Source organism: Neodiprion virginianus, chromosome 3 (assembly GCF_021901495.1).
Source record: "Neodiprion virginianus isolate iyNeoVirg1 chromosome 3, iyNeoVirg1.1, whole genome shotgun sequence".
In the NCBI taxonomy this organism is placed as follows: domain Eukaryota; kingdom Metazoa; phylum Arthropoda; class Insecta; order Hymenoptera; family Diprionidae; genus Neodiprion; species Neodiprion virginianus.
Window position 1 is genome coordinate 40,046,492 of NC_060879.1, and position 18,411 is coordinate 40,064,902.

Consider the following 18,411-nt stretch of genomic DNA (forward strand, 5'->3'; position numbering starts at 1 on the left):
GTGGTTTATCATTCGTGAACCATGGACGCTAGTTGTTCGCAGTCATTCCCCGGATGCAGGCACGTATTTACATTTGCGCATTACGTGCCACGGCCTAATGTGTTTAACCCAGTAGGGTGCAGCAAAAAAGTAAAAATAAGTAATACTATGCGGGAGGAATGGGAAATGAAGCAGACGTGCTGCATATATAATGGCACACGAAAAAAATTTGCGAACTCGGATAGCGAGCTGAAAATACACAAACTCGCTATCATATAATCGTGTGAAACTCGGTGATGCATATTCGCAATGATGGATAGAACAGTATAACTTTGCGTAATCACTTCTGGATATTCTTAACTATACATATATTGCTGATTTCGTCGCAGAAGCGCATTAGAGACTTACGATTAGCAAAGCATCCTTAGATGCCAGGTTCGATTCCTGGCTCCGTCGTTAACTTTTCAACTCACCAAAAATAATATAATTTCATCAATGTAATCTCGGGGGGAATTTCTGGAAATTTCTGTCACGAGCGCCGCATATTTACACCAAATAATCATAAATCATGTCAATTATTAATATCGCTTTAGAGACGCGGAAGCATAGCTTAAATATATTAGTTAATCTATATAAAATATTCCTTACGAAACAGTTCGTGGCGTAACCAAGCGCAACGGCGTAGTTGACGGACAGCAACGTCAGCGTCTCCGCGGCCGCTAGATCCCTGATGTAATCAACACCGGGGGATGAGGCGATCGCGAGATCACGCGCTTCGAGGATGACTGTCGCGAGGCGAGCCTTTTTTCAAAATTGTGAATTTAGCGAAAACTCCGAATTGTAAATTCAGCGAAAACCTCGCTCGCCGCCCGACGTTCCAAGGGGTGTCGGACGAGCGAGCGAAGGCAGTCCCCGTTAGAGACAGCTAAGAACGACATCTACGGAACCCGGCTCCTTCAGAGCTGCTGTGTGAAGAGTATCAGACTTAGAATCACCGACGATTAGAGCGGGAACCCCTCTAATTCTACAAGCGGTATTCCAAAGGATCTCGCGTCGCGGCGTTAGTCCTTGAAGTAGTAATAAGTGTTGAACCTCGAGCCACGAACTTAATCAAGTTGTGTAGTAATAAGAATAGTGATAATTGATAGAGAGTGAGAATTCGGAGTAGAAACCACCAAAAGAGTGAGTAGATGTATGAACGAGAACCACTAGGCTAAGAACATTAATGTAAGCTTCCTCGTCTTTAGATATTTCACCCGCTGCTTTCGCTTGCTATTTTCAGTTGCATTTGATTCATTAAAACTTGATCCCATAGTAAACATTCTATTACATTAATATCATTGAATCCTCCAAACCTATTCCCGGGATCGCCCTGTAGAGGACGATCACCTCCCGACCCGCCAACAAAATAAGAATAAACCTCTACGAATACCTAGAGGGTTAAGTCGTCGCGTGCGAGACCGCTCCGCACGTGACATTTCTACCCCGCTGCCCCGCATCGAAGTGTTGCCTGAGGGAAAATTTCGGGAACTTAGTACCCGGTTTTTCCAACAGGGAGCACCCTCAATGCTCGTGGGATTAGGAAGGGTGCCGGGAGTTTCTCGCAGACGAAATTCACTGCTGCTAGTATACGTACTTAGTCCGAACCGGATTAAGCATACTTACCTGGCGCAGAGGACACTGTGATCACCAAGGCAGTTCCTCCAAGTCGAGGCTCCTCCATTGCACTTCGGTAGAGCTGAAGCTTGCGAATACCCCTAATGTGGGTATCTCGGGCGTATTATTTTTGGTAGTCGGGACTGCGTTCGCGCTGTCCCGTATTTGATCATCTGTAAACATAATATCCCGGAATCGTATCAATTACCACCCGTTCATGACATAATTATAATGCTGGTGATTGCCTGTTATTCCGACAGACCAAAAACCATATTCCCTAATTCCGAGGGAAACCACTAAGAAATGAACTTTTCCTATTATCGTGCGCAAAGTTCGATTTTGCGCATGCATTTGCGTTCGCAAGGTACCACTTTCCCATACGTTGACAAGAGCGTGCGGGAATGCAACTGAGCGAACGGAGATGTAGCTGAGCGTGCGGGAATGCAACTGAGCGAACAGGGATGTAGCTGAGCGTGCGGGAATGTATAAGAGCATACGAGCGATTCCAAGGTATATACGCGCGCGCCATCTCTGCAGCACTCTCTTCGCATTAACACGTGCGAGCGATACTTGGACGTTCGATGTCCGTATTAAGAAAACGGCAGAATACAAAACACAGAATGCACGTTTTAAAGATGTAAACAAACCGAGTCATTAAAAAATATACCGTTTCATTTTGTAAATTGTCACGTTACGATAAATATTAATAATAATTGAAAATAATAAATAAATCAGATTTTTCTTAATTTAATAAATTTATAATAGTTCTATAATTTGTTGTTTTTTTTGGGCGGGGGTGCTTCGCTCCCCCGAAGCCTTCCGTCCCACCGCCCCAACGCCACCGTTCTATACGTTTCAATTATTTAGAATAATTGTAGTGGTCGAACTTTGTGCAACTTAATAGAAAAAATAATATACGATACGAGTGCGCACGTAGGTCATCCCGCACTCGTATCGTAATGTACTATATCCTGATGACGCAATCTCCGAACTTGAAACCCTCTAGAAGTGTCAATTGAATGCCTATTTCGAAATAATATCCCCGAAATGACACTGTAATCAGTAGTATTAATTGAAGTAAAATCCTTTGGCAGTTATTATAATCATTGATAGTCATGAGAAATCATTTAGAATACCCGAAATCTCTGTAATTTTAAAGTATCATATGAAATCTTGGAAGTCGTGAGAAATCTCTTAAAAAAAGTAAACTTCTCTGTCAATCAATCTCTCGTAGTAACTATAAAATGTATAAGTAATCATGAAATATGTAATCATGGTGTGAATTTTTGTGCCAGTGAAACACCCTTTGAAATGGACCCTAGTTGAATCAGGATATAGTCATTCAAGTTTCAAATTGGCTGACAAATTTGCAACTCTTATGACAATAGATACATGACATAGATGTGAAGTACAGCTTTTCTTTTACTTGGAAGGAATTTTCCGAAATAGATTTCTTGCTTTGTTTATTCATCGATCGTATAAATATTACACTTGAAATCCAGTACATAAATGTTATCAAGAATTCATGAGATGGATGTCCAAAGAACGTAACGGGATGAACTGACGTTCAATTTATGAAAGATGGACGATTTATTTTCATTTGACATTAATCGATAATGCAATAATTCTGAAGTTAGCAATAAGCACGTTTCCGTCGTCAAACTTCATGTGCTTTTTGCCAATTCGCGAGAATTGATTCGTCATTCTAATTGTGTTCCGATACGTCGGTGACTCCGTCTGGTCTCAATATATCCACATTAATCCTACTCAACTCTGAATGCTGCAAATTACAATGCCATTAAATGTAAGTGTCTCTTTATCCATCGTAACAGCGAAAACAGAGTCGAATAATTGCCGGTAAATAATGTTTATATTTAAATTGCTATTAAACGTTAACAGGCGATGATTAATGGATGGAATAAAAACGAGCATTGCAATCAGTAACTCGAAGATTTGCATCTAAGGCGTGTTTGATTCTCAAAGAATGTTAAGTCTTGATGCATAATTTCTGACAGTCATGGCGCTGACACTGTTCAAGTATTTTGCATGAATTCGGAGCCAATGATGACATCGCGAAGCTTCTAACAATAAATAAAACTGTTCGTCATGCGAAAAAAATAAAAAATTAAACTCCATTCTGTTTTAGTTTGAATACAAACGGTTCAAGGCCTTTATAAACACTCTGCAAGTTTTTCAACCGACGCGACTGCAAGGTCGGAATGATTCGATGTTGTCGATAGTCGATACGAAACTGCGCTACGACAATTAAATGTTTTGCTATTGAATGTTTTCACATTCATAGAGGTTTATAAGTGAACGAATTGCCGAAAAAGGTTTTGAGAACCTTGCCCGTCTCCCACTCTTATCGCGTTAACAAACAATCCAGCGCCGAAATAATTCGTTGTTTATAAGATTTTCGTCCGATCCTCGTAAAAGTTACCTTATAATTATAATACGCAATTAAGCGTAGCAATTAACCCACGACACGACGTGTCACACCTCCAAATAACGAGATTCTTATCCTCTTCACATTTCGCAATTCTATTGCTTACTCAAATTTTTTGCCTCGCATATTTCACTCGTTGAACGTAATTAATTATTTGGCCGTAAAAACAACCGCGTGCTCTGTACAAGGTTTCCGAAATTTCATTAGCATAGCTTTTTTAATTTACTTCCGTTTGCGACGCGAGAGAAATATGTATCGGTAAAAAAATCGACGCACTCGTACAGATTTTTCAAGTTATAACAAAGGAAAGAGATTTCTGCTCGTTAGATCGCGCTGTATATTTTTCGGTATGCGCTTAGCTTAATGAATGTATTCAAGACCTCTGACTGCCCGGTAAATACATTAATTTGGAGTAACCGTATTCATGCGGCGATGAATGTAACTCGAATAGCCCGAGGCTTCTACACCGCGACTTTCAGTTTTTAATACCATATGAAATTCATCGTTCCAAGTTCAAGTCAGGCACTGCGTTTTACATATATACACGTGCCTTCTGCACATCGGTCGCCATGGTTTGGTCATTGACGCAGGTCACGTATCCGGTGAATAAATTACCTATCTCGGTGAATGAAAACGAACTTAACTAGCTCCAGTCTCTCAAGACTCCGTACGATGGAAATCGCTCCGAGCTAGAATCAGTCTTCTTCGGTTCACTTCATCCACATGATCCATTGAAATTCTTTTCCAACCCTTGCTTGCTCGCAATCTCAAATAACGCCATTTTTTTTTTTTTTTTTTGTTGTTTTATTGGTGGAACGACTTTGGGACGATACACTCCGCACAATCGCTTCTCATCTACTGCCCTCATTGAAAATCCTTGTCTCAGGACAATTACCCACCAATCAATTCAGGGGCACATTTTTCTAATCAAAAATTCACAAAATCATAGGTGGTCTATGAGTTTTCAGTGTCGCTGATTACGATTCTGAAGTCAGAATAACGAAATTCAAAACGGCGGTAATTTTCCGAAATTTACAATATGTTTATTGAAAAAAATTAGCGTACGAAAAATTCTGAAAAAAATATACATCATAAAACTGTGTATGGAGAATATGTAAAAAAAAAAATCAGAGCCTCGGCTATTTACGTTGGAAAAAAACCGATTGTGTTCGTGAAAAAAAAAAGAGTTTCTTAACGTTAATTGCTTGTAACAAACTCGTGAATACATAAATTATTGTAATTTTGCACGAAATTTTTAGTGAATTAGACACTTAAACGCAAGGGTCTACAAAGTAGTTTACGTGCATGTAAAAAGTGCAAAATTATATTGGACATGTAAAGAAATCTGATTGTAAGACTAAACAGGTTGGAAGTATACGTCCAACTGCATCTCTAATAGCTAATCAAATCCCCTCCGAGACATTCGTTGCTGGGGAATAAATTGTGGATCACCTGGAAGAACGGAGAGCTTTAAATTCGGGCATCATGCGCGGGCAACTCAAAACTGTTGGACACCCTCAGCGACGAGGCTGTTGTTCGAACCGAGCTTCCTGCGCCTGGTGTTTGTGTGTCAGTTGCTCAGTCAGTTCCCGACGAACTGTGACAGTAGTCGGCCGATACTACGTCCCACACGTCGACCCGATTCGATAAAAATCTGTGCTTTTCTTCTACTTCGTCAAATTTTTACCCGCCAACTTCAAATTCATACCGTGGCTGTTGTCGCCGGTGACGGTCGGAGCGTGAATGAAGACCGACGAAAACCAAAGACGAAGAACTGGCGTTAGATTCCAGAGGCTTCTTCCACTTTCTGGAATACACGGAGTTCGAGCTTTCAACGGTATTGAGGAAGTCGACGTCGAAGGTACCTTAACGCCCAGGAACATAATTCCGTACGTATGCACGGTAATATTGATCAATGACTGACTTGTTTCTATACAAATTACGTGACAATGACTCCCAATCCTCACGTAGGCTGCCATCGGCAGGCATTTGTCTAATACTTAATTCGTATTGAATCGAACTCGCATTTTGTTTCAAACCGAAAACAAGTTGGCCGAAAGGTTAAGACGTTGATAAATATTATTGTACATCGATCGGAGATGCGCATAAGTTGTTAGGCATAAAAGCTGGCTTATCATTACAGCGTTGGAAACCGACGAGAAAAGGAAAAAATTAACCAAAGGCGAATAGATGTCGGTTAAGTCTCTCACTCGCTCGGTTGTCACAATATTATCATCAGTCATTTTTCACTGCAGACGGTTGCCGTATAATTACGAACCTCGAAACTGCGTATAAAAGTACCGGTATTGTGCATCGTGTACGTATTATGGAATCGTGGACGATGCGCAATGCCTCATATTAATTAACGAATACTGTAATACCGGTAGGATTACTCAGGCATCATTGTTCTCCGTGGGGAATGAAAGCGCAGCTGAATGCATCGCTTTTCCGATACGCCATCCGGAAGGCAAGAGTTATATCTGGTTCGCTACATTGCACGAGATAAAGGCCACGATCAGGGCTTAGTCACGATTAGTACATGGCGCATGTTGTATTTATTACACATGCGCGATGAAGCGGCGCGTGCACAGACCTTGATTACCATATCTTTACCCCAGTTTCGATCCGTAATTATCATTTCATAACGCCATTTTACCGGGCTCATTTATAACCGCACGAAGAGTAATACCACTGCAAAAAATCAAAGAATGCACCATTTTTTTGAATGGAAGAAAAGGTAATGAGATAATAATGTCTGAGGAAGTTATTGGGCATATGTTTAAGCGTGGCACGAAAAATTTTTATCAAGAAATATTTAAAAATTGTGACACTGCTGCCTTTCTCGCGAGACATGCGGCACGCGGTATATCCGGTACGAAATTGAATTTTGAAAAAAAAAATCACCTCATCTACATATCGGTAGCTACAGAAATACCTGGGCGAGATCAAATAAATATGAATGTGTGCGAAACTCAGTCAAGCCTTAAAACATATAAACATACAATGGAACATGGAGTTAATAATACTTTCAAATATTTTAGATTGACTTTGATTAACACAAGAATAAATTTCGCCTCTTCGAAATTATTCCTGGTCATAAAACGAGTGTTGTAGTAACAACCATACCATGGATAATTTATAACAGTCGATGTGTTCTTCTGTGAAACGCGCTTTGTCTTCTCAAGGTATCCGTTGATCGATGTTTGTTACATCGCATCGGAATAATTTCGGGAGACGTGTTCCTTCGTGTCTTCAAAATTTATATGCTCAGATCAGAATCCCGGCATCAAAGTCCGGAGAGGTTCCTCGGGGCATAAGACAGGCGTGCATCAATCCAAGAGAATTATAATTTTGTATCCGTTTGACAAATTTAAGTGTTTTTTTCCTTTGTGGTTCAATTACTCTTGATGTATATCGTGCGTTATTTTTCACCAAAGTCAAGGACGCTCGAACACCTTCTTGCTCGACTATTTGAAAGGACAAGTTTTTATCGGAATACCCCACTTCGACCCGTTTTCAGACGGATAAAACAGTGTCGACGAATTGAGTGAACGTCAGTAAGATTCGCGGTCGCAGGCGTGTTGGGATTTGGAGAAATTAAAAAAAACTTCACGTCCCCTGAACCAAAGAAGCGTACGTCAAATAACTTTTTTCCGCATCATTTCTCGGAAACCGATAGCAAAATCCAATTTTCATTAGTTGTTTTTCACTACTGCATAAGTGTTCACTCATTTACATTATCCTAAACAATATACAACTAACCCTGAAATTGAGCAAGTATTTTCGTTTCAGAAAATCGGGCCGATCTGTTCTGCGGAGGCCATGAAAACTGCGAATAAATCGGCCGTCTAGCGATCGGTTATTGCTCTTCACATTCGCCGATAGTGCGGATGATAGGATAAGGATAAAATAGGAAAAACGACCAGCTGAACATGGACTCGAATCCAGACGCCGGTTCGGAAGGAAGCGAGATGGTGAAAGTCAATCTGCTTCAGGACGACATCGAAGCCAGAGTCGCGATGCGCGCCAAAATCTCCTCAACACCGTTCACTCGTTTGACCAAACGACAACCCATCGACATAGAATTCTCCGATTTAACCTACACCATTCCCACAGGAAGAAAAGGTACCTTTCATTTCATCGCCGACTATACTCGCCTCATCTTCCAACCACTCGAATCGAAAGGTCGATAAGAAATCTCCTGAAACTCATTTGACGCGGTTAAAGTTCTACCCTCTAATTTTAACTGTCGGTCTTCTCTAGCCTACGTAATAAGTTTCCAATATCGATGAAAAAGACTCGGTGAATATTCTTAGATGTCCAGTTTCCTTGACTCTGATTATTCCGGTGAAGAAGAGCGATCTTTTTCTGGATTTAACGTCTCGATAACAACTGTAACTGATTGTGAGCTGTAGCAAATTGTCTGAATGCCTCGTGCCTTCTTTATATACGGTGTTTCGTTTCTTGCTTCCCTGTTTCACGCTTCCGCCACGACAGGTATGTTGCAACATCCATCGGCTTATCTTTTTTCTTCCTCATGAAAATTCATAACGGTCGGACATCGGGAATGATAATTTGCGCGGAACGCGAGCACGTGTTCTTTGGGGCTTTGGAGTGATGTAAGACTTTGTTTGTAATAGAATTTTTGTGCAAATGGTTCGAAAAAAATTCGATGTCAGCTGTATATAGTCTTACCTCATCTATATGCGAAACCTGATATCATACATTTTTGAATAGAGATACTTGGTAGCATTTGTTTTTTTTTTTTTAATCACTTGAAATCTTGATGAACGTTAACGATACTGCCACGAGATGCTTAATCGTTTCATCAACGAATTAAGTACATGCGAAACCGTTCCACGAGTGATAACTTCTCACTGTGGATATACGAATATGTGACATGATTTACATGACACGAGTTGCGTGATTTTTAAATACATTATTGTTTATATTTAAATGTATTATAAGATGTTGAAAACTATCAGTAAAATTCTAACTGCGTGCTTATATCGGGAAAGCAATGAAATTTAACAGTAACTTAGGACGAATGTAAACATTTTAAAACTACTTTCATTAGTAGAAAAAACTTGCTGCTGTAAGCAGGTAATTTTCAGCGTTTGAACGAAGATCATTTTTTGGACGAAGCCAAAACCGAAGGTTCAATCATACTTAGAAATCTTAAAACATTGACTAAAAATTAACGATAACAATACCAATCCTGTGCGTTGTTAATCTGTCATAATAATTATAAATACATATTAAAGTAATTAAATTTCTTCTTCTCAAAAATCATAGACTCAGTTTTATTTGTGTTTATTTATTGAAATGAATTAATATAACAGTGGCATAGTACCAAACCCATTTTTGAGAAATGAAATCTAACCGAATTGAAGGCCATCGTTTAGCAACAGTCAAAAACTAATTGAATTATATTGTCTCAGAGATTGAAACTCGTTCGTTTCCGGTGGCTGGATAAAGAACTTCTGGCACGTGTAGCCAAAGTTGCCTTTTTAGTAATTTAGTAATTTCGCAGTCTTTTTAAAACAAAATCGGACGTACAAGCGTGGATGATTCACATATGATTAACGGTTGCCAGAAATCACGGCTATTCGAAACGATGAATAAGGAATTTTCAGCTGCAAGTAAACAGGAATTTTCAAATCTCTATGCAGTCAGTAATTTCATAATCAGTCGAGGATGCAAGATGACCGCAGATTCTCGACTTGGCTGAGTGCTATAAATTTTCTTTCTCACGTTAATCTATGCGCCGTTATACGCTGCGTGTTGCAGCCGCATAATAATCACAATAATAACCACAACTCACCGAGATAATTGTTATCTTGTTAAACATGACAAATTGCCGGTCAAATCGATTGCCTTCTAGATTTTTCGTGCAAATACGTGTCGATGAAATACATCGCTGTAATATATTCTACGTACGTGATATAGTGAGAATAGCGCGAAATTTTAAAAAGAACAGACGTTTGTCAGTTTTGTCAGTCCGGCTTTCCTGGCGATGAACTAATTGGAATTGAACGTATGAAGAGAGCGGGATAAAATCCGAGGCTAAGAGGAAAAAACACGGAATTCAAAGAATTCGTGATCGCTTGTGCAAGATACAACCGCGCACAATTATCAGGAAAGTTTATTAAGGGGAAAATAACGCATTCCGAATTCTCTAATATTCCCAGCCACAAGAATTCGGCTTAATTTCCTATTCGCCAATTCCGCAGTGCTATAAGTATATTGCAACAAACCGCATTCTGTATGCATATTTTTAAATATAAAGTGAGGAGATGGAGTGCGGTTTTAACAACCGTCAAACGTGCGTTATGTGCGTACAAACGAAGAAAGGAAAACCTCAGAGAAATTATTCGACGAGCGAAGAATCACCGCATATAATAGACTTTCAAGTAAATTAAACCGGATTTTTTTTTTTTAAAGATAAGCGAACGTATGAGATCGGAAGAAAAGGTTTAATAAAAAAACGTAATATTGTTTAGCCACATAATCACGTCATTACTCGTTAAGGAAATATGTTTAAAGATTCGTCGAATATTTACTTACAGTTAAAGAGAAAAATAGATAACTTTGAGATTTTTTTTTCTTTAGTATTCGAACGACCCTCCGTAGTTCTGATCATTTTTTTTTTTCATCACTATTTTCGCTCCCGCTCTACGAATACAATTTTTCTATTCACCCAGTTCGTTCGTTTTCAGCCTATCGAAGTATTTCCACTTTACAAATCCGACGCGATTGAATCCGGCGTCGTAAAAAATCGTCGCAAGTCTTGATGTGCCTTTCGGTAAAAAATTTATCTTCACCCCCCCCCCCCTTACCAATAGAATTTTTAATTCAATAGTACGATGTAGTGGCCACCAAGTTTTTACCTTGACGAGTTTTTTTTTTCTTACGAGTTAATGGTTCTCTAACGCTCTGTCTATTAACTTAACCCGTTTCGTATATAGCCCTTTTCGCCTCAGCGTTGCGGAAAAAAAATTTATACAGAACTGATAGTCGAAAAAACTTGTTATTCAATTATTGTTAAATGTGTTTTTTTTTTTTTTAATAATTTTCATTTCCCTCTCTCACACTGTCCGCAGCTTGTCAAGTTTCGGCGCTCACCGAAGTCACTTTAGCGGCTAAATCATTGCTTCTACATGTCCAACGATTTCTTCAGCGATTCGATAAAAGGCATATTTGTACCTGAATTAACACTCAATAAAAAACGCTTCGTTCAATTTTATTTATTCATTCGTGAAAAAATTCTGATGAGATAATTTTTTATCGAGACGTCGAAATATTTGGCTCTGTTTGGCAAAAAGTAGACAGGTATGTAAAATATTTGTATAACTTTAAGAGTTCTTGAGAAGATTTTCTGCCGGATATAAATTATCGCGTGTAATCGGTTATGCTCGGCGCTGAAATTGGCTTCTGGATTACTAAAAAATTTTATTCGGTCAAGCCTCTTGAAAGTTTTTTGTTTTTTATTTTTCCTCTAGACGAAACAATCGAGACAAATTATTCGGTCCGTAATATGCATACTGACGGACAGGGATTAAAATTTTGCTTACTTTCTCATTCTTATCTTACGCTAATTACACGAAGTAACCTTTAAACGCATAATAGAATCATGCGTGATTGTACAATTATATACATCGGATTGCACGAAAAATACTGTGAACAATCACTGCTCGATGCAAAAATGGTAAAAAGCATACATCATCGATACTTGGACGAAAATATAGAACAGATATACGACTGTTCGTAATTGCATAAGAGTATGCAATTGCGTTTTATTTAAATACGTCGAGGAACAGCCGCACACAATGGAATTTGCATGTCAGTGACCGTTTCTCCGCGGAAACTGGTTTGTATCGATTTCCATTACGCACGTTAACCACTAGCGTCGCTGACCAAAGCGGATGAAATTACTGTCAGGTTTAAAGATAATGGATTACATTGTTATATACTGGTCAAGGAAAAACTGCTTCTCGGAATAACCGACGACCTTGTTTCGGGAAGTTGGTTGACCATCGGCAAAGATCGTGTGGTTTTCGTCACACGGTGACGACGATTTTCATCAGGTCGATATTTGCAAATTTGCGAGCATAAGAAGCCGAGCAAATGTTTAAGAACGAAAATGGTGTAAGAACGTAAGATTCGTATATCCACGTAATTTTAATTTATACTCAATGTACGCAGGATCCAAATTGATATTGAGAGGAATAAGCGGACAGTTCCGATCTGGAGAATTGACTGCGATTATGGGACCATCGGGAGCTGGGAAATCAACCCTGCTCAACATCCTCGCCGGCTACAAGTGAGTCTGCCATTTTTAATCAGTCTCATCGCAACAATTCAATCCCTGTCAATTTTTTTACCCTCGAAAACGAAGGAGAAAAAAGTGGGACTCTCACACTCGATTTTATAATTCTCGTATTCGTGTTTCATCAGCTCGTATTTCCCATGATAATTTGCATTCCCGATTTACGTGAAGAAATAATCTACGAGTATTTCCGTTCGGCGTGAAAAAGAAATGACGTCACTCCAGCACTAGATACCCGAATTTAAAATTCGAACGACGTGGTTAGTATGCATTTAAGCGACCCTATAGTCCAATAAGGCCAATGAAATTCCGCCGTTGAAACTGACGTTGTAATATTGCGAAACAACCGTGCGCGCAGCGATTATTCTGGTCATTTTCAATCGCGGGAATGTCGCACAACTCGATTGTTGGTGAATTTTAAGACGGTATATTCTCGACGGCAAAGTGTCGGGCCATTGTTTCTACACTATTCATGGGCGTCGTGAAGCTCACGTGAAGAGATGACGAAAACAGCTCAAGAATGAGACACAAACTCCAGATTGCTTTGAAATGGTGAAATTTTTTACACGAAATCCTTCGCCGACATTCGCTCTTCGAATTTTGAATGTTTAACATTTCTGTAATGCTAGGTCAAAAGCTCAAACGAGACGGTAACAACCGTGAGGTACTTTTAACCCAAGGTGTCAACAACTCAACGTATTCGGTGAGCAATATCGTGAGCGATTTTTTGCGAGTTTCGTAATTTTAATTTCTTATTAACAGATGAATAAATTATGTAATATTATATAAGTGTCCGATGACAACTGAGAATCCGATATGCCTGGGACCGATTAGAATGGAAAGAACATCCGGTTTTAGATATATTTTTAGCGAGAAAATTAGCGTTCTCTTCGGACAATTAGCTATAATCCATCAATCCACAATCAGTATTTCGACTTACAGACATGTCGGAGCGAGTGGACAGATCAACATCAACGGTGAGCCGAGGAATATTCGGAAGTTTAAAAAAATGTCCTGTTACATTATGCAGGACGATCTTCACCAGCCCCAGATAACAGTTCACGAAGCGATGTGCTTCGCCGCAGACCTAAAACTCGGAAGTAAAGTTGAACGGCGGGAAAAACTTTCCACCGTAAGTGATTCACCTTGTTTATTCGCGCGATCAACCTCGCAAAAGTTACGCTGTCAAGCTGTCAAATCACCTCCCAGCGTGACCTTGATCTTTGAATCACTACGAGATACGAGATGCCCGTTTCCTTTGGAATATCGTTAAACTAGCATTATGACTATAAAGGAATTCATTCGGGCGAATGGTTTAATATTCATTTATGCAGCTCTGAAATGTTTCTTCGCAGATAGATGAAATCTTAGAGACGTTAAGACTGACCAAAGCGAAGGACACGGTTACCGAAAGATTGTCCGGCGGGGAAATGAAGAGGCTTTCTATCGCCTTGGAACTAGTCAATAATCCGCCGGTCATCTTCCTCGACGAACCAACCACGTAATTATCAAACCGGGACCGGGACGTCTCCATTATATCGATATTGCTCAACGACATGCTCACAGAACTGATCCCTTTCGCAGAGGTCTCGACGACTTGTCGACCGTCCAGTGCATCGACCTTCTACGAAGCGTAGCCTGCGGTGGAAGAACGGTCATTTGTTCAATCCACACCCCAAGTGCCAGCAACTTTGCGAAATTTCATCAAGTCTACGTCGTCGCGGCTGGTCAGTGCGTCTATCGAGGTTTGGCCAATGGAGTTGTGCCGTTTCTTCGACACGTGGGAGCCGACTGCCCTAAGCACTACAACCCGTCAGATTTTGGTAAGCATTGATTGGTCGGAGTGTCTAAATACTCGGACAGGTTTAAATCAGGCGGAATGAAACAGCGAGGAATCACTTTCTTTTTTTCATTCCACAGTTATCGAAGTCTCCTCGGGAGAATACGGAGCGGAATACGTCGAACGGATGATGAATCTCGTGGAAGCGCAGATGCCGATCGACCCGATCGCCCGTAAAACTATCGAGGATACCCAGTTCCAAGATGAAATCGACAGAACGACGTGGTGGGATCAGTTCTCGACTCTGTCTAGGAGGATGATGCTCCAATTCTACAGAAACAGGGTAATCCAAGTCTTCCGAATGACCGTCGAACCTCGTAGAAACGAAATGAAGAATCGCGTTGTCCACTCTTTCAGAATTACATGTACCTGAAGATATCGCTCCACATCTTTCTCGGATTCATAGTCGGCGGTATTTTCATCAACATTGGTACCGACGGCTCGAAGACTCTCTTCAACTTTGGATTCTGCTTTTGCTGCCTCGTAGTCTTTCTCTACCTCCCGATGCTGCCTGTGCTCATGCATTGTAAGTCAGATTGAGAGTACACCGATACATCGAGTCCCGCAAAAACGTGGCGAAAAAGCACAAAGTCACATTGAAGGAACGTTCGATGCGTTGGCGTGACGCGGTAACATTCCATAGCTGCTCCTTGAGGTGCAAAAAGACGCTTCTCGTCACGGTGGCGGTGAGCTTGCAGTATTGATTCGTCCAAGTGTCCAAGACCGCCGCTGCCGTTGGAGCAGAACCAGAATCACGTCGTCTTCCTGCACTGTTGACGAGGTAACGAGGTGAACTTTTAATTTCCAGTTCCACTGGAGGTGCGGCTTCTGAAACGTGAACACTTCAACCGATGGTACGACTTGGGTCCCTACTTTTTCGCCAAGACATTGTCGACTATTCCTCCCCAGGTACAACAGCGTAACGATAAAAGTGATTCCAATCCAGAGTCGACATCAACGATCCCTCTCAACGACGAAGCGTCATGCGAATCATTCACTTTGTCCACAGATCTTTCTTGGAACGATATACTTGTCAATGGTTTACCCGATCACTGGACAGCCGTTGGAAGCTTGGCGAGCCGCCAGGTTCTTCAGTATCTGTTATTTGTGCTCTCTGATAGGGGAAAGTATAGGTTTGGCGATCGGATCAACGCTGAGCATTGTGGTGAGTGATCTTTTCGACCTTTTGCCGCGGGAATCAACGTCGTGAAAATCGGAACCCTGCATTAACGAGGCCGTAATTGTTTTCAGAACGGGATGTTCGTCGGGCCCGCTTCCTCCGTTCCTCTAATGCTGGTTTCGATCCAAGGCATGGGCAATCCCGAACCTTTGCCGCTTTACAGAACGCTGGTAATGTACTCTAGCTACATTAGGTACGGCCTCGAGGGACTCATCATCTCGTCTTACGGTGAAGGGAGAAGAAAATTATCCTGTCCGCCGGAGGAGGATTACTGCCAGTACAGATATCCCATAGCATTGTTGAAAGTTATGGGTGAGAAGAAACCTTCACTCTGTTTTTTCGCACTGTGTTCCGTCGGCTTTTACCCTACGAGTCAAGGCCTCGAGCTTTTCTGCTACCTTTTTACTTTTTCTACTTCGCATTAGCGTTAGTCGCGATCACGGCCAGTAGATTTCTTCCTAAGTCACCAGTATCGTCATTAACGTCCGGTTCGAAAAGCGTGCATCATGCATCCTGATTGCGGTTCGAATCCATTGTCGGAAATGAAAGCCGAGAGATTTTTTATTTAATAAAAGTAAGGAACTCGAGTGTTCCAGTAATAATCGCGATGACTATGCGCGCGAATTTTACACGCCGATTATTTACCGTCCGCATGTGTGAGGTAGTTAATTTCAGACTTTGTTAATCCTCATCCGTCTTCGTCATCTTTTCCGGAGGAATCCTTCTATGAACTTTCGACTGTCGCAGAAGCTGCAACGACTTTTTTCGCGGGACTCAGTTCTCGTAAATAAAACGATATTGATATGTCAAATAATTTCCACTGTAAATAAATTTTTAAGCAGAATCTCTCCGCGGATAAGAATTCAAATGTTTTGAGTTCAGAAAGAGCGAGGCAACTAAAACTCTGTATATTTCGTTGAGAGAAGACTGACAAAAAAATACAGGAGCAGTATGAAATTTCTGCTTCCACTGATTAGCACAGATGTTTTGATTATAAATACACGTTAATTAACCGCAGTTTATTTCCGTTGTTTCTTTTAATACTGTATACGCAGAGCGGATCGTTTAACGTTTTTAACTGATCTTCGCATTTCAGGTATGGAGGAGAACATGTTCTGGCGGGATTTCATCGCTCTCGTCGTAATAAACATAATATTGAAAGCGGTCATCTTTTACCTACTGCGGCAGAGGCTTCGACCGAACAAAACGTTTCAAGCCCTTCGCGTCATCGGCGGATTTGTCAAAGGCTACATAAGTTTAAAATGAGTCAAAAGAAATTTTCTACTTTTACTTATTTATTTAATTTATATTCGGGTTTTTTTTCATGCTGTTGCGCGTGTACGCGCTTATTTTTATATCGCAATTCGGTAGAATTGAAGAAACAGGAATTCGGACGACTGGCTCGAACCGCACGTGCCGACGAAATTGAGTTTCGATAATTTTAAGTCATAAATTTACATCGGACAGCCAGTTTATCGGGCATTAAATTCCACCGGTACTAGAAGTCTATTAATCAATGACATGTATTGTTTTACGTAATCAAACGTCTATACCCATTGTTGACTGATGACTCGTTGAAAATAGATCAAAACTTATCTTATCTCATTCGTATGTATAAGGTATAGATATATATTTAGTGCCTTAAACCTTACTTAAATCTTGTGATATTCTTACGTAATAAACATATTTTCAAAAATTGATTCACGAGCGAATTGAATATTTATCACAATTCAATTTTATACGCGCATAATACATTTCACAATTCATTTTACTACAAGCGTCGAAAGCTTCCAGACATTGAGTAAAAATTACCAACTGTGCAAGCGTACCATTCATGGTTCTTATAATTCGTCTTTCTGTTTAATCAGCCGGTCGCTTACAAACATTTAATGTTGTAGATCAATATCGTAAGGAACCGATAAATTTCCGTTACAGCAACAATAATTGTGATTCCGTGTAACAAAAATCAGAACAGAAAACTAATTATCTTGTTTGCTTTTTATTTACTTATTTTTCATTTTACATATTCTATTTTCTAATATAATTCACGTGTCGATCTATAACTTTTCACACCGAAGAATCGATAACTTACCAACTGAGTATCGCCGAGCTGTGATAATATCAGTCGTTTTCAAATTTTTGACAGAGCTGGTTATGTTAAAACATCGGAAACCTGTCGTATTCACTGATTTCAATGGATGAAATAATTTCTTACGAAATCCAGTCTAATTAATACGTGTTGAAGTTTATTACTTTGCAATCTCAATCATATTAGTGTCGCAGATTTGACAACGCTACGTTTTATTTTTCTCTCAAACTTCTGTGCCAATATTTGTCCAAAAAAAAAAAAAAAAGTTCGTCACCATATTCGTTTGGTTGCTCGCTTACAATTAGTTCAGTCATAAAAAATATGCCATCGATGTGTAAAGTAGTACAAGTTTAAAATTGACGACTGTAATTATATAAGCTGAACTGTCTGCGATTACGAGTTTTCTTCAACGTGTCATTCGTCTATCCGTGTCAATTATTAGCAGATAACACCGTTTCGCTAATATCTCGGGTATCATTTATCAACACGTTAAAAAAATACCGGCGTAAGCTGCAGTCTTAAAAAAATATTTATGTACGTGCATCCAACTCAGTTTTTGTCAACCTCATTGCAAGATATAAATAATTATTATCAAATTATTATACTCGATATTATAAGCTGCGAAGATCTATTTAAAAATGCAACATTTTAAAATACGCTAATTGTGAACAATGGCTTGGTTATCGATGCTTCTTTTCGAATCGCTTAAAAATTGTTAAAAATCTCTTGGTATTCGTTCGATTTCTCTCAACGATGGCTCATTTTATTCAAAAGACTATTTTCCTCAAAGTTTCCACTGGAGTGAATTTTTTGTTTCCGATCGTTAATTAATGTTAACAATATGTCCACTTGTCCATCGCAATAAATATTTAACAATAACCAATCGCCGTAG

At 39.9% G+C, this 18,411-nt stretch overlaps 1 protein-coding gene and 1 non-coding gene across 6 annotated transcripts; both read left to right on the forward strand.

Annotated features, from left to right (window-relative positions):
• The first annotated feature begins 847 nt into the window (after positions 1-847).
• Positions 848-17,830, forward strand: LOC124300856 (ATP-binding cassette sub-family G member 1-like). 5 transcript variants are annotated; one of them, XM_046755287.1, is made up of 12 exons: positions 848-1,161; positions 7,874-8,206; positions 12,287-12,404; positions 13,353-13,542; positions 13,766-13,911; positions 13,995-14,233; positions 14,331-14,533; positions 14,608-14,776; positions 15,059-15,159; positions 15,260-15,415; positions 15,502-15,742; positions 16,527-17,830. In XM_046755287.1, exons 2-12 carry the CDS (start codon positions 8,014-8,016, stop codon positions 16,694-16,696), a joined length of 1,926 nt encoding a protein of 641 aa, XP_046611243.1. In that variant the 5' UTR covers positions 848-1,161; positions 7,874-8,013; the 3' UTR covers positions 16,697-17,830. The 5 variants fall into 5 exon arrangements, with proteins under 5 accessions (XP_046611243.1, XP_046611240.1, XP_046611238.1 ...); XM_046755284.1 differs by lacking the exon at positions 848-1,161 and adding an exon at positions 5,308-5,983; XM_046755282.1 differs by lacking the exon at positions 848-1,161 and adding an exon at positions 5,308-5,970.
• Positions 1,637-1,798, forward strand: LOC124301705 (U1 spliceosomal RNA). The gene has a single exon (XR_006907544.1). It is a non-coding gene; the product is annotated as a U1 spliceosomal RNA (small nuclear RNA).
• Positions 17,831-18,411: the final 581 nt, after the last annotated feature.